The following is a 17,004-nucleotide window of genomic DNA, read 5'->3' as shown; positions in this document are numbered from 1 at the left end:
ACAAAATCAGTCTTCATTTTTTTTCACAGGCACATTTAACAGTGCTGAAGTTTATAATGTCAAAATGCAGTGTGATTGTGGCACATTGGTCTATTGCTACTACTGCTAATTCTATGTTTAAATATTTTCATTTACAAGCTGGTGTAGAGGTGTACCTAATAACGTGGCCGCTGGGTGTATATGAACATTTTTATGTATAATATATGTATGTACTGTAAAAATTGAGAGAGTAATGGCAGTTTAAACAACATGTCAAAACATTTCAATTCTAACTTTCACCACTGTAGAAACATTCCTCCAATCATTCCCATGGGAATATCTTGGAAAGTAATGGTAATATCAAAAAGCTATGAACAAGCACACCATTCAAGACCAAGCCGGACATTTTCCAGTTGGTTTGGTGTCGATATCTCAAACTGTGGGAAGAGTACGAAAATAAATAAGTTTTGATAATCTTTCGGATAACAATAGTGTTGCTTCACAATCACACAAATAATGGAATTCACTTCTTAATTGCATAGTGTATCAAAACAAATTATTCATGATTTTTTTATGTTTCCAGTGCCATGTAGTCACTTTGATGGTATTGTGCATGTAGTCATGGTACTGGGGGTGTCTTTCCCTTCCAGGATGAATCTGTGGCAGGTGGCAGAATTCCTTAAAGACCAGGGGGTTGTCAACGCCATTAATCTAGATGGGGGAGGCTCTGCGACCTATGTGGTGGGTGGATCACTGGCAAGTTACCCATCAGATCACTGGTATGTTGAAAAAAAACCACCTTACTCTATTTGCAGGTTTACTTAATACTGGATTTTCAGACTTATTACATTTTTTTTCATATTTTTGGCATTGTTTCTGAATGGATTTAATTTGTTTGACATTGTCCTGTTTTTTTATTTTATTATTATTTTTGCTCTGTACTCCAGCACATTGGATTTGGAATTAAACCATGAATATTCATTTGTATGAATATAATTTAACATTATTTGTTCATTTGTACTGATATAAATGAATAAATATTCATTTGTATTGGGTGATCCATGTAGGAATTCGAGCCATTTTATTTTGATTATGGTTTCATAAACAGGGCTGTTACAATATACAGTAGATGTGCATTAAACATTACTCCTATTTCATATGGAATGTTTTTTATTGGGCGGCACGGATGGTGCAGTGGGTAGCACTGCCGCCTCACAGCAAGGAGGTCCTGGGTTCGAATCCCCGTCGGCCGGGGCCTCTCTGTGCGGAGTTTGCAAGTTCTCCCCGTGTCTGCGTGGGTTTCCTCCGGGTACTCCGGTTTCCTCCCACAGTCCAAAGACATGCACGTTAGGCTGATTGGAGAGTCTAAATTGCCCGTAGGTATGAGTGTGTGAGTGAATGGTGTGTGTGCCCTGAGATAGACTGCGACCTGTCCAGGGTGTATTCCTGCCTTTCGCCCAATGTATGCTGGGATAGGCTCCAGCCCCCCTGCGACCCTGATCAGGATAAGCGGGTTCAGATAATGGATGGATGGATGTTTTTTATTGTACTTTGTCATCTTGGATTAGCATATGGCAGTCAAACATAACTATCGTAAAATACCAAGTGCGCCATATGGCACACTCGATCATATACGACATATACGTCCGTCGCTTTTATTGTTTAAAGCTCCTATCAACTTTCTAAATTTTCTGAACCAAAGCCAAAACCCCTTGAGATTTGGTTAGAGCCACTTTATATTGGGCTTGGGACTGAAAGGGTTAAAGCATCAACTAGGCAGTTATAATTTAAAAGCACTAAATTCTACATCTCCCATCCCCATTATGCAGCGATAATCCCATGTGGCGGTGCCCACGCAATGTGTCCACGGTGCTGTGTGTTCACGAGCCGCTGTGCCAACCGGAGGACTGCAGCGGGAATGGGGCATGTGTGTGGGGGTCCTGTGTGTGCCAGCAGGGCTGGAGGCCTCCTGCCTGTGATACCCCGACCTGCCAAGCCCCTGCCTGCGGTGACCACGGGGTCTGCAATCAGTGTAAGTCTCTGCACCCCACCACTGTTTAAATGCGTAAACTACAACAGGAATGTTTTCAATTGGCTAACCGCAGGGGAAGCTTGCATGGCAAATGTTTTTCAGTAAGCTGGGTTCAGGCAGATTGACTGCATGTTTGCATACAGTGGCTAAGTTTGCATTTGACGTGTGAATATGCCTTGTTGCTACAATAAACCACACTTTTTGACAGTTCTCCGATGTTCTCAGTCTCCTTGCCAACTGGTAGATACTGCCACAGGTTAAGTTCTGCAGCAGTCTTTAGCTTGTCTTTAGCTTATAGAATTTTTCTGCATTGGTGTGCACTGAGCCTTTATCATGGTAAGTAGTCTCTTAGGCATAGGCTGGTATCTACAGCATAGTACACTTCTTTGCTCTTTGTGAAACACTGACCATACTTTCAGTCATTCAAACTTAATTCTTTGATTCAGATGGGTGTGTCTGTGATGCCGGCTGGATGGGGAGCAACTGTAGTGAAGGTACAAATAATTCCGTTTCACATCTTTTAAAAGCATTTAGTTACACTTTTTTAGTCTAACTCAAATGAGAGGAAGGAGTGGGCAGAAAAAAAAAAGTGCAAACTAATGCCTCTATTCAGTGATGCTGTAAGAGACAGAATATTTCAGATGAGGTTGAACAAGCCGCCAAGGCACTGGTTTTTAATGATCCCATGGCACCTGTCAATCATTATTCATAATATTTTCATTCATAATCATCTGCTGTGTCTTGGCTGAAGTCCTTTTCTGGCTCTGTCCATCTGATGATTGGCAGAATAAATCCCTCCCTGAGATCCATAACAGATGCTACACTAAATACTACGTCTAAATACTTATCATTTTTCTTTATACTGCAGTGTGTTTGCCTGGTTTCTATGGTGATGGCTGTAACCAGACCTGTGAATGTTGGAATGGGGGGTCATGTGACCCAGTGCATGGGCTCTGTACCTGTCCTGCTGGCTACCAGGGAGTCTTGTGTGAGCAAGGTAGGTAGCAGTTTAAAACACATCAGAACTGAGTGACAATTAATAAGCAATTCCACTTGCCGTTAATATATACTGTACTTGTACTGTACCTGTCTGATGATTAAAAGAAGCATTAGTAGGCTGAAAAGTGTCCTCTTTTTAAACATGTAGCGATTAGGCTGCTAAATCCTTGCTTTTCACAATCGTGGCACTGTGGTCTTTTATTGAGTTCTGACTGTGTTACTTGTGGCTGCAGCAGAGCAGTAGGTAATTGGCTGTAGAGCTGCTCAAAAGCAGTGATGGCTGGTGAGTCAAAAAGGGAAACTTCCGGGACTTCCGGTGGCACGCTACGTGACATGGCAGCTTAGTTTACAGAGCTCCGGTATCAGCCTTAAATTTTCCCTAATTCAAGAATTTGTATTCATTCAAGTTGATATACTTCGACGTAATGATGGATGGGGATAAAGGAAAGAAAAAAGGTGGTGGGTTACGAAAGCCTAACGAACGAGAAAAGGGGAGAGAAGGGGCGGCTAGCGAAGTCCCAATGGCGGCAGGACAAGACGGAGGCCCCAGAGAGAGCGAAAAGTTGGACTCAATTCGAAGAGTAGTGAGCGAAGCTGTGAGTATGGGGATGGCAACGCTTCAGGCCGAACTGAAAAACAATTTCTCCGACTTCAGAGACGACATTCGAGAAGACATTAAAAAACAAATGGACGAACTCACGACGGGAATAAACCTAAGGATTCAAGACGCGGTAGGTCAGATAGCAGGAGCAGTGGAGCGCGTCGGGAGGATGGAGGAAGCTATGGCTGACATGGAACGGTGGGATATTGGAGTCAAAGACACCCTCACCCAGCTGCTCAGTGATCAACGGGTGCTACAAGATAAAGTGTCTGACCTAGAAGGGTGCTTTAGGCGCAACAATATCAGGATCTATGGCGTCCCGGAGGACGCCGAGGGCACCTCCGCAGCTGGGTTCGTTGAAAGCCTGATAAAATCGGAATTGGGAGAAGGTCTCGGCTGGGACCGTGAAAATAGACCAAAAAGAGGTTACATTATTTAATGTTTATGCCCCCCCAGGTAGTGATCTGTCTTTTTTTAGAAAGATCTTTGATTTGATTGCTTCAGAGACGTGTGGGACCCTTATTTGTGCAGGAGACTTTAATATGCTTCTCAACCCTTTACTGGATACAACCAATAGGAAAAGAAGAAGGACTCCTATTGAAAAACGTATAGACGAGGTACTTAAAGACCTGGGACTGACTGATGTATGGCGGTCCGTGCATGGATCAGCCCCAGGATATACCTTTTATTCGGCACGACACACATTCTATTCAAGGATAGACTACTTCTTTATGTATAACAAGGACTTGCACAGACTGAAGGACTGTAGAATAGGCCAAAGGGACCTTTCAGACCACTCTGGGGTTTATCTAACGTTGCATCTAGATGGTAGACAGTGGAAAACATTGTGGAGGCTAAATACTGGCATGTTAAACGATCCCACCTTTAGAAGTTCTATGGTGACGGACCTAGGTGTATATTTACAGGACAATGATAATGGGGATGTGAACCCTGGTATATTATGGGATGCAGCCAAGGCGGTTCTCAGGGAGAAGATCATAGCCAGGACAGCCATGCTCAAAAAGATAAGATCCCAAAAACTGTCAAGTCTGCAGGAAAATTTGAGAGTTCTAGAACAAGCTCACATTGTTAATAAAGAGCCCTCTATTATACACCAAATTAGGAATGTCAAACAGGAAATTGATAAACTGTTAAGTGAGGAAGTGGAGAAAAACTTAAGGTTTATGAAACAAAGATATTATGAGGCAGGGCCCAAAGCAGCAAAATTGTTAGCTTGGAGGCTTAGAAAACAACAAGCAGATAACACTATTTATAAGATTAGAGACCCTGTTACAAATAAGATCACCAGTAGTTTGGATGGTATACAAAAATCATTTGAGACATATTACAAATCTTTGTATTCCCAGTCAGATCTGGTCGATAGGCATACAGTAATTGAATTTCTGAATTCTCTAGACCTCCCTACTATTGGTAAAGAAATTAATGATAAACTTATTTTGCCAATAACAAGGGAGGAAATAGACAAAGCCATCTCAAGCCTGAACTCTAGCAAGTCGCCTGGTACCGATGGGTTCCCCCCAGAATGGTACAAATCCATGAGAGAACACCTGCTCCCCTTACTGGAGACCTGTTTTAACTATGTTTTAAACAGGGGATCCCCCCCCCCATCTTGGAGGGAAGCTTTAATATCAGTTATCCCCAAGGAAGGAAAAGACAGGTTGGATTGTAAAGGATACAGGCCTATCAGTGTCTTAAACACAGATTATAAACTTTATGCTACCATCTTAACAAAGAGGATGGAAGCTGTAATGCCTATGTTAATAGATGAGGACCAAACAGGATTTATAAAAAATAGACAAACTCAAGATAATATAAGGAGAGCCCTACATGTTATTGAACAGATTAATAAGGAAAATGTTAGTGCTGTTGTTCTCAGTTTAGATGCTGAAAAGGCTTTTGATTCGGTGGGGTGGGAGTTTCTCTATCTAGTAATGAGCAGATTCGGCTTTAGAGAAGATTTTATACGTTGTATTCAGGCACTTTACTCTTCTCCTACTGCAAGAATAAAGGTTAATGGTAGCCTTTCTAATTCCATAACTCTGCAACGTGGCTGCAGGCAGGGCTGCCCCGCTAGTCCCAGTCTTTTCAATTTATTAATTGAACCTCTGGCCCAAGCAATACGACAGGAGACAGGATTGAAGGGTATATCTATAGGAGTGGAGTATAAAGTAGGGTTATACGCGGATGATGTTCTGGTTACAATCAAGGATCCAGGTTCAGGACTGCCTCTACTAATGAAAATGTTGGAAACATATGGGGTATATTCATGTTATGTCCTTAACAAGCACAAAACTCAGGTTTTGACATTTCACTACACTCCCACGCGAGAATTCACCGTAAAGTATCATTTTAATTGGGACTCGTCACACATCAAATACTTGGGAGTGGGTTTACCCAAAGATTTGTCACGGTTATTTGCTATTAACTATAATTATATTAGCAAGGAAATATATGATGACCTTGGTGGGTGGGGCTTGCTCCCTCTTGACTTTGGCAACAGAATTAGAACGGTTAAAATGAACATTCTTCCCAGGTTATTATATCTCTTTTTATCACTTCCAGTAGAAATCCCTCTGAAACAATTTAGAGAGTGGAATAAACAGATTTCACGATTCATTTGGGATAAAAATAGACCAAGGGTGAAATTTTCTACTCTTCGGTTGCCGGGGGAGAGTGGGGGCATGGCCCTCCCATCCTTAAGGGATTATTATTCATCTGCTCAGTTGAGGCCTCTTGTGTACTGGTGTAACCCATCTTATGAGGCCAAATGGAAGAGCATGGAGTTATCTTTAATAGATATATCAATACAGTCATTGCTTGGCTCTGTTGGCAGGGAGAAGGAACTGTTACAGACGGAGAGTCAATGGGTGAATCTTTCATTGAAAGTTTGGATGGAGGTGGTTAAACGCTTCCAACTCCAAAGGGAGGTTAAACTGCTTAGATGGCCAGCATATGACCCTGATTTTAGGCCAGCATCGCAAGATGGTAGGTATAGAAGATGGGTCTTTTCTGGTATCACCTCCATATGTAAAATAGTTAAAAAATGGGAACTTAATAGTTTTGATGATTTATGTCAGATATATGGGTTGGATAGACGGGACTTTTATCGGTATTTGCAGCTTCGTGACTATTTTTATAAAGATGTAAAAGGTCCTAATCCAAGAGATCCACCAATGGTCATTCATATATTTATTGATGCTTACAATTCAGGAGGTACCAAGGGCCTTATAAGCAAATTATATCATGGCATCACATCCCTGAATAAGGACACGACAGATTATGTGAAACAAAGATAAAAAAGAGCTGGACATCGAAATAACTGAGGACATGTGGCTAAATACTTGGAAAATACAGTCATCCTCCACCAACTCCCTGACCTGGAGAGACTTCTGTTGGAAAAACTTGATTCATTTTTTTATCACTCCTAAACAGAAGTCTAAACAAACTGGCACTCAGCTCTGTTGTTGGAGGGACTGTGGAGAGATCATGGCTGATCATGCACATATCTTTTGGTCTTGTCCATCTATTCAGACTTTTTGGAGGGAAGTGGCTGCAATCATTTCAAGAACCTTGGGTTTTAGTGTCAGTATATCATTCACATCCCTTTATCTTGGACTTACCCCTGATGGGCTAGGTACAGGTGATACCTACCTTTTAAAGGTCTTTCTGGCAGCAAGTGAAAAGGCCATTACGAAAACCTGGCTTCAGAAGAATGGTCAGACGGCTGGCCTCTTTATCAGTATTGTCAAGCAATTGCATCTTCTAGAACAGATTGCCTACTCCATACGTCTCCAAAAAGAGTTAGGAGAAAAATGGTGGGAGAAGTGGTGTGTTTATTTAGCCAATGAGACTGATCTCTCATGATTGTTTGCACTGATATTTTTTTTTTTATTTAACTTGGAAAAGCAAATTTGTTTTAACTGACTGATCATTCCATGACCTCATGTTAGTTTTCTTTCTTATTTTTGTGTGTTGTTCTTAATGTGTGAAGCAATCCTTGCTTTTCACAATCGTGGCACTGTGGTCTTTTATTGAGTTCTGACTGTGTTACTTGTGGCTGCAGCAGAGCAGTAGGTAATTGGCTGTAGAGCTGCTCAAAAGCAGTGATGGCTGGTGAGTCAAAAAGGGAAACTTCCCTTTAAACAGATCATTGGTCTCAACCAAGCGACTAAAACCAAGCTTCTTTTTTGATGGTCATGCTGAGAGACTGTGAGAAACTGCTCACTACCATCACTGCGGTTGGCTCCAGTATAGGTCATTACATTACATTACATTTAGCAGACATCGCTCTTATCCAGAGCGATCTACAACGAAGTGCAAATCAAACAGAACAAAGTGCAAAGAGGACCTGAGAGGACAGTACAGTTCCGAGTCCTAGTGTAAACATACAGAAAATCAGAACCCTTGAAGAGTACAATCAACTTTTAAACTAGCATACCACAGTTGGCAGCTAGAATACAACAATACAACAACCAATAAAAACAACAATACCTATACAAGTAACAATATCTATACATAATTGTCATTACAGTCGAAGGCTAATCATGGTGGTGAGTTGGGGAGGGAAAGGTGTAGCCTGAAGAGATGGGTCTTCAGGCTGTGCTTGAAGGAGGTCAGAGACTCTGCCGTTCTGACATCCACCTGGTCACCATCGAGTGGCCAGGTCTGAAGCCGGACTGGTGGGGGTCCAGCAGGTTATTCTGTGAGAGGAAGGAAGAGAGTTGGTTGGAGGCGGCTCGTTCAATGGATTTGGATAGAAAAGGAAGGAGAGATACTGGACGGTAGTTTTTAATGCACGAGGGGTCTAGAGTGGGTTTCTTTAGGAGCGGGGTGATGTAGCCCCTCTTCAATGATGAGGGAAAGCAGCCAGAGGATAGAGAGGAGTTAACAAGGACAAACGGGAGGATGTCAGGCGTGATTGCCTGAAAGAGGTTTGAGGGGATGGGGTCCAGGGCACCCCATTGCATTAGAAAAAATAACATACTCTATCAAACGCAGGCTTAAGGTATTTTATAAAATTTGGGGGCTTTTCCTACAGTTCCTTGAAAGTGAGGACATACAATATTCTTTGTATTCAGTAAATCAGGCAAAATTAAAAATTAACTCAATTTAGGGTACTTGGCTATGCAATAAGGTTTCCATGTATTTACAGCACAGCGCACGTTCAATGAATGAATGAAAGCGGCTGCCTTGGCTCGCAATAAACAGACGGGTGGAAATCCCGACACTCTCACACCTCACATTCCCAAAGACAGTGAAATAATGTGCCCTTATAAGTTTGGCATTTAACACAGACGTCCAATAAATTTGGGTTGAATTTATTACGCTTTGCCAGGGTCAGGTAAGTTCTCATTATCCAATTGAATTGAACCATTTTAAGTTTTGTATTTACTGTAAAACATTGTGCCTCTTTGCATATCTGGTACCATTCACAATCCAGCATCACATCATTCAAATCCTCTCTCCATGCTATCCTTTTGGAGTCCGAAGATTCATTGGAAGCGGATAAGAATTTTTCATAAAGTAAAGAGATCTGGCCCCGACCATGTTGATGGTGGAGTGCAAATTGTTCCAAAGTTGTTAGAGGGGGGCAGTCCAGGGAATTATTCTGTTTTGAGTGGATAAAGCGGCGCAGCTGAAGAAATTTAAAGAAATGCGTCTGTGGCACATTGTATTTCTCCTTGAGCTCATTAAATGTCATAAGTATCTCCCTACTATACAGATCCATAATCTGACTGACACCTTTCTGTGCCCACTGCCTATATCCTGCATCATTTTTTCCCGGGCTGAAGCTAGCATTTCCCCAAATAGGGGGAAAACGGGACAGCGGTGGAACTTTGCTTAGGATGTGCTGTGCTTCATGCCAAACCATCAAAGTGTTTCTGACAAATGGGTTGAGAGATTTTACTTTCGGTTTTTACAAGAGTCATGTATGTATGTAACCAAGTCCAGCCCCTTCGTAGTTAATGATTCCATTTTAACCCAGGGCAATGTAGACTCTGAAGAGAACCATAAGAGAGCAGCCCTCAGCTGGGCCGACCAATAGTACTATATCAGGTTGGGCATTCTCAGGCCACCTCTATCATATGGGAGGTATAGCAAGGTAAGGCGAAGCCTTGGTCTTTGATTGTTCCAAATGAAGTTCATGAAAAGTGTCTTCACTGTAGAAAAAAACAATGGGGGGGAAGCCATCGGAATGGATTGGAAAAGATATTAAAATTTGGGAAGGACATTCATTTTGATGACATTTATTTGTCCAATCAATGAAAGGTGGAGTGAGGTGTGTCTTACTCTAGACACACATGGGTCATAGTTGGCAGGAATTAGTCTATCTAAGTGAGGTGTGATAATAATACCGAGGTATTTAAACCCATTAGAAGCATTAATGAAGGGGTGGCTAATTATTATTAGCCTTTCCTGCTCATTAAGAGAAAGTATAGAAGACTTGGTTTCGTTCACCCGATAGCCTGAGAATTTGCCAAACCTGCTAATCAAGTGAGTAAGAGCAGGGATTTAGACACTAAGACTTTTTACATTACATTACATTACATTATTGGCATTTGGCAGACGCTCTTATCCAGAGCGACTACAGTTGATTAGACTAAGCAGGAGACAATCCTCCCCTGGAGCAATGCAGGGTTAAGGGCCTTGCTCAAGAGCCCAACGGCTGTGCGGATCTTATTGTGGCTACACCGGGGATTAGAACCACCGACCTTGCGTGTCCCAGTCATTTACCTTAACCACTACACTACAGGCCGCCCCTGACTTGAAAGGAAAAGGAGAGTGTCATCAGCGTACATAGCTACACAGTGCTCATAGTCTCTGCTTCTAATCCCCTTAATAGCAGAATGACTTCTAATCGCAATTGCGAAGGGTTCTAAGGCCAAAACCTCCACATCATTCTTCACACACTTTTAAAATTTTAAAGTAGTTACATTTTGAAAAAGTAATATCAACTGCACAATTTTGTGATGCAAATAAAATGCATTACTTACGTAATAGCCTAATTGAGGAGAAATTGTTATATCTGAAGGTATTTTGTGAATTAATTACTGTATTGTTAATCAAGGAAAATGACTTTTCTGCACTGTCAATATTCAGCACAACAGCTGTCACTGCCAGGAGGGCAGAGTCATCCGTCTCGTCATCACACACTCAAAACCATGCGTATTTATGGAGGTTTCTTTTCCCCCCAGAATGCGCCATAGGCTTATATGGGATTAAGTGTGCACAGGAGTGCCACTGTCAGGACATGTGTCCATGTGACCCAGTGACAGGCACATGCAACATCACAAATGCGGAAGAGCTGAATGGCACCATGCACAGAGGTATTTTACACATGGGATAAAGCATGACGAAGTGAACAAGATGGCAGGATGGAAGATGATGCCATCTTCTTCTCTCTTTTCTGTCAAAGTTTTCTAACATGACCTTTAATCATTTAGTTTGTCATTTTAAATTACAATTCATCAATCAGCATTTTAAGCCAAAAATCAGCAGAAAAAGGCCAACTGAATGCTAGGATACAGAGTGTTGTATAAATCTAAGGAATTATACTCACCTACAATACCCTTGTCAGACCACACTTAGAGGATTGTGTACAGAAGAATCCCATATAATTCACTTTGAGGCTTTTCAATTCATTAAAGGGATTAACAATCAAATCCCCCTAAACCTCCTTTTACTAATCTTAAAGAGATAAAGCATAAATCTGTCCTCGTAACTCTTTTTATAAGTCTTTTTCAACTTGAGCACTATCCAATTTTGTACCCCCCATGAAGTATTCCTGCCTTATATTTCCCACATGTATAACCTTCCTGGATTACTTTAGTGGAATCCATACTGTTAGCTAAACCTCCTAGTTTTGTATAATCTGCAAATTTAACTAAATTAGATTCAATGCCCATGTCAAGGTCATTTATGTAAATGAATAACGGCAGTGGCCCCAGCACTGATCCCTGCGCGACTCTTTGTTCTGTTCTATCAAATCCATACCTCTCAGTGTAGAGCCCTCTCAGACGATTGGGTCTGGATGTGTCAACATCAAGCCCTCGGATTACTCGGATCTTTAAATATAACTTGTGTTCATTGGTGATTCCACTTAAGATGCGACTTGATGCGGATACCTTTGTTCCTACAGCTGCCTACTGCTTGGCTACCCAGATGTTAAAAATTTGGAAGGAGAAGGACATTGCTCACCAACCCAAGCCTTATTTTACAGAGTGAGTTGTTCCCAATGGTCACCACAACATTTTACTCTGACAGGTTTTGCATGAGGGAGGTTTTTTGTGATTATTCAATCCTGCTTATTGTTTTTCAAAGTATAAGAATAAAAGATACAATAGACTTTCAGAAACAAGTTTCCCCCTCAACCCCCCTTATAATTACAGTATTTGATAGAAATAAATTGTATACATCTTGGTTGCCTCACTGTTCTTCCCCTGGCGCCATGGATCCAAAATGAGAGGCTCTGCAAAAAATCAAATGTGTGTATTATATGCTTCATTAAATTTGATCTATTCAATGGCAGCTCCCAAGATTCAACAAGCTCATTTCATTTGACTGGCAGTTTTATGGAAATGTTTGTATAATATAATATGAATACGTTTCACTTTTCCACTTGACCACAAAGCTGGAAGATAAAAATAATTGATTCACATGTACAAATATAATTTATGCATAGGGTCTGTATTTGAATTCAACCTTTGGAGTTTACAGCAGAGGAGAAGCTGAACAATAATCTATGCTCTGTGAGTGTGGATTTATTCTGGTTTCACTCTGTTTTACTGTTGACTGATATATCTTGACTGTGGATGGTGTGTGTAAATAAAGGCTGGCATCTACCTTCTCCTGTTTTCAGAGCCACCTGGATGATTATCAGCTCTGTTCTCTGTACCCTCCTCCTGGCCAGCTTCACCTGCAACCTGGTCCAGAGTAGGAGGAACTCTGGGGTACTTCTCTATAGGTGGGACTACTCTTACCTCCCCCCATCAGAGATTAATGGCAGGCTGAGCCTGGAGGACCTCACCGATCCAGCGTCCTTCGAAAATGGCAGCAGGGATGTGTGTCTGGAGTTGGGCAGCAAGCTTTGATCTTTTCGACACTGAGGCCATGCTGAAGCCATTGAACGGTAGGGGATTCACTGGAGTTCTATTGATATGCAGTCATTTGACCCAGTCATTTGTTATTATAGGAACAGATGGAGTATTTAACCTCTATTATGCTGCTAACATTCCTCAATTTCTTAAAATTTTCCAGATTATACAGCAATCAAGGTGCATGGTCTATATGACTTATAGTAGATCATACATTTTTGATTTAGTGCCAAATTCAGATTTAAAACTTTATACCTTTGATCAGCTTAAGCGTGAACTACCATAAAAGTTTCAATTTAGCACCCAATTCAGATAGCGCCAATTTTATACAGTCATGCAATGTTAAATTAATTTAGATGGAAAATGTAAGTGGCAGGAAAAGTGGTTTCTAGAGGTCCATAATTTTGTCAAGAAAAGCCCAATATCTTTATAAATTTGTATGTAGGGATGATTTCTTATGTAGAACTCATAATTATCATTACTGACCCTACATGCTTCCATTTAACCTGCATATTTCACAGGCGATAGCATGCTTATCCACAGTGAAGCATAGATAGTTCAATAAATTAAATAATTTATACAGTGGGAACATGACAACCATTGGAATAACCTTTTGTTTAACATTTACTGAATTATTTAACCTTTATTCACACTGATCTTTTTTTGGCCATTTTCCTCACACACACACACACACACACACACACACACACACACACACACACACACACACACACACATAGTATTGTGCAAACGTTTTTGGCAGGTGTGAAAAAAATGCTGTAAAGTAAGAATGCTTTCTAAAATAGAAATGTTAGTAGTTTATTTAATGCAAAGTGAGTGAACAGAAGAAAATTCTAAATCAAATCAATATTTGGTGTGACCACCCTTTGCCTTCAAACCAGCATATTCTTCGAGGTACACTTGCATAAAGTTAGGGATTTTGTAGGCATATAGTTAGATGTGTGATTAACTAAGTATACCAAACAGGAGCTAATGATCATCTATTTAATAGATAGGTTGAAACACAATCATTAACTGAAACAGAAACAGCTGTGTAGGAGGGTTAAAACTGGGTGAGGAACAGCCAAACTCTGCGATGGTGAGGTTGCTGAAGTCATACACCATGGCAAAAGACAAGGTAGTTATACTGCATCAGCAAGGTCTCTCCCTGGCAGAAATGTCAAGGCAGACAGGGGTTTCCAGATGTGCTGTCCAAGCTCTGTTGAAGAAGCACAAAGAAATGGGCAACATTGAGGACCGTAGATGCAGTGGTCAGCCAAGGAAACAGTGCAGCAGATGAAAGACACATCATGTTTACTTCCCTTCACAACCGGAAGATGTCCAGCAGTGCCATCAGCTCAGAATTGGTACACCCAGGTACACCCATCTACTGTGCGGAGAAGTCTGGTCAGAAGTGGTCTTCATGGAAGAATTGCGGCCAAAAAGCCATACCTCCGACATGGAAACAAGGCCAAGCAACTCAACTATGCACGAAAACACAGGAACTGGGGTACAGAACAATTGCAGCAAGTTCTCTGGAGTGATGAGTCAAATATTTGAGTGGAAATATTTGGCTGTAGCAGAAGGCAGTTTGTTTGCCGAAGGGCTGGAGAGCAGTAAAAGAATGAGTGTCTGCAGGCAACAATGCATATTGGAGGTTCCTTGCAAGTTTGGGGCTGAATTTCAGCAAATGGAGTTGGGGATTTGGTCAGAATTAATGGTCTCCTCAATGCTGAGAAGTACAGGCAAATGTCATTAAGAACTATCTTCAGTATAAAGAAGAACAAGGAGTCCTGGAATTGATGGTATGGCCCCCACAGAGCCCTGATCTCAACATCATTGAGTCTGTCTGGGATTACATGATGAGACGGAAGCATTTTAGGCTGCCTAAATCCACAGGCTAGTTCAAGATGTTTGTAACAATCTACCTGCCGAGTTCCTCCAAAAACTGCAAGTATACCTAGAGGAATTGATGCGGTTTTGAAGGCAAAGGGTGGTCACACAAAATGACCAATATCACTGTGTTCTGTACAGGAAATGTACCTTCGGAGGATCTCAGGGTTTTTCATGTTTGCTGTGAGATGCAAGTGTATTGCAGAATTGTTTACTTTGTAAAATGAAAATTAAATCTTGATTTTCAGATGCTGAATAAATTGGTGTTAATTTCATTACATTTATTTAGAGCTTTGGTATTCTTAATGTATTAGCATTTGGTACTTGAGAAATGTATGTGGCCTCCAAGAATGCCTATTGTTTGTGTTCCCCTACGGAATAAAAGTGCGCGCACTATATTTTGCTAAAAAGTAAAATGTGTAGATTTAAATATTTCTTTGTCTTGTTATGTTTGATCTCCACTTCTGAGAATAATTATCAGAAAATTATCAGAAAAAGTAAGTGATGTTGACAACTTCATCTGGTTGGCTAATTTCAAATGCTCTTGATCATAGGCATCATGAGGTACCAAATTACATTTTATGGAAAGCAGTTTTATCGGTGTGTCTTTTTCAAATTGAATGGGAAAAATTATTCATTGGGGGCTATGTATTAAAAAGCTGTAATTTGTACATGGTGAAACCAATTTGTATAAAACTATCCTTTCATAAAAGCTAAGAATGTGCACTCTAACCACGTGTGAATTGTTTGATTACAAACTTAAAATTGTGCAGTAGAGCGGCAAATCAAGAAAATGTCTTTGTCCCAAACATTGAGCTTACTGAGTATAAACCATCTAAATACAGACAGTTGTGCAGATTACGAATTAACAAATAAAAACTTTGCCGTTAACTAAACAATGGCACAAAAGAAGACACTTGTTATTTTTTCACACAGGACCAAGCCTGCATTTGAGACCACTCATACATATCCCGAACAAGCTGAAAACAATTAAACCGCAAGGCAACACTTTCAGCATGTCTACTTTCAAAAATTAATCAAGGCCTTTTTTTTTTTCCTTCAAATTGACAAAATGTGTGCACCTTGGGAATACACTGATCAATACTTTTTATCATGGAAATGGTAAAGAGTAGAGTGTATATTGCCATGATCTCATTCATATAAGCTTACTGTATGGCATTCTGGATAAAAGTGTAGCAGCAGATATACTACAGTATGTACGTATATCGACCTAAATATAATTATTAACATTTGTCCAAAAGTAATTGACCAATTAAACAAAGTCATGGCTAAAAAGAATATACTTGGCTTAAAGAATATTCGGGCCACTAGCTTTTTAACTGTAACTGTCCCAATTTCTTTTGTAGCGTCCCAGTCGAATTAAAAAGCACCAGAAATATCCATCACATAAAGGATCATCAAACTACGTTACACAAATCATCAATCAACTAAATCCAGTTAACTTTACCTTGTTGCCCTTTCCGACTGGCGCTAAACTCTCGTCACTCTCCCCGTTCGTACTTATTACTTGTTTATCTCGTTGACGTTGCGTTAATGCACCATTTATCCTTTTCGTTATCGTCTCTTACTATCAATTTCTGTTCGCTATCTACGTTCACTTCCTTTCTGAAATAAGACTGTATTGTCAAAATAAAAGCACTTCCTGTTAACATGAATAATAAAATAAAATATAACAAATACAAATTATGCATGTATGCTTAACTTATACATGTGTACACTTATTATGAACATACATCCACTATGAATTGAGGCATTTTTAAATTTAATAATTTTTAAACATTGATGTCATTTACATCTTATATGCGGATGCTATCTACTGGCAAAAAGTGGTATTTAAATGTTTTCTTGGTTGAACTTGAAGTGAGTTCTCCCAAAGGTTTTGTTTTTATAGCTAGCTAGCATGCATATGGATGCATGTTTTAAGTTTTTTTTTCATTTCAATGATAATTCTGCTGTCTGAAAACCATTTCTTCATCCATTCATATCATTGAAAAAGGCTCACTGACATGTTGACTCACCCTCTGTCTGAGTTTATAGTTTTTATGAGTATATAAATTTGGCAGCCTGTAGCGTAGTGGTTAAGGTACATGACTGGGACCCGCAAGGTCGGTGGTTCCATCAATCAACAATAAGATCCACACAGCCCTTGAGCAAGGAGGATTGTCCCCTGCTTAGTCTAAAATTAGCTGTAAGATGCTTTGGATAAAAGCGTCAGCCAAATGACATGTAATGTAATGTAAAAATTCTCCATCAAAGTATCAGCACAGATCTTAGACAACGTTAAAGGTACAATTGGTAATTTCGGACTCATAACGGTCAAGAGAGGAATTGCAACAACAGACAACCTCAAACCACAGCACTTT

The 17,004-nt window shown here is 40.4% G+C and overlaps 1 protein-coding gene across 1 annotated transcript in view; it reads left to right on the top strand.

Annotated features, from left to right (window-relative positions):
* The window catches only part of nagpa (N-acetylglucosamine-1-phosphodiester alpha-N-acetylglucosaminidase), a 29,761-nt gene extending 14,409 nt beyond the window's left edge, over window positions 1–15,352 (top strand). The window contains exons 5-11 of the mRNA XM_061256316.1: window positions 630–758; window positions 1,809–2,011; window positions 2,458–2,505; window positions 2,880–3,008; window positions 10,829–10,960; window positions 11,773–11,854; window positions 12,493–15,352. Coding sequence (XP_061112300.1) covers window positions 630–758; window positions 1,809–2,011; window positions 2,458–2,505; window positions 2,880–3,008; window positions 10,829–10,960; window positions 11,773–11,854; window positions 12,493–12,724 — 955 coding nt within the window. The 3' untranslated portion in view covers window positions 12,725–15,352. The remainder of the gene's footprint in view (window positions 1–629; window positions 759–1,808; window positions 2,012–2,457; window positions 2,506–2,879; window positions 3,009–10,828; window positions 10,961–11,772; window positions 11,855–12,492) is intronic.
* The last annotated feature ends 1,652 nt before the right edge of the window (window positions 15,353–17,004 follow it).

This window comes from Conger conger, chromosome 9 (genome assembly GCF_963514075.1).
Source record: "Conger conger chromosome 9, fConCon1.1, whole genome shotgun sequence".
Classification (NCBI taxonomy): Eukaryota; Metazoa; Chordata; class Actinopteri; order Anguilliformes; family Congridae; genus Conger; species Conger conger.
This window is presented reverse-complemented; position numbering and strand designations above follow the sequence as displayed.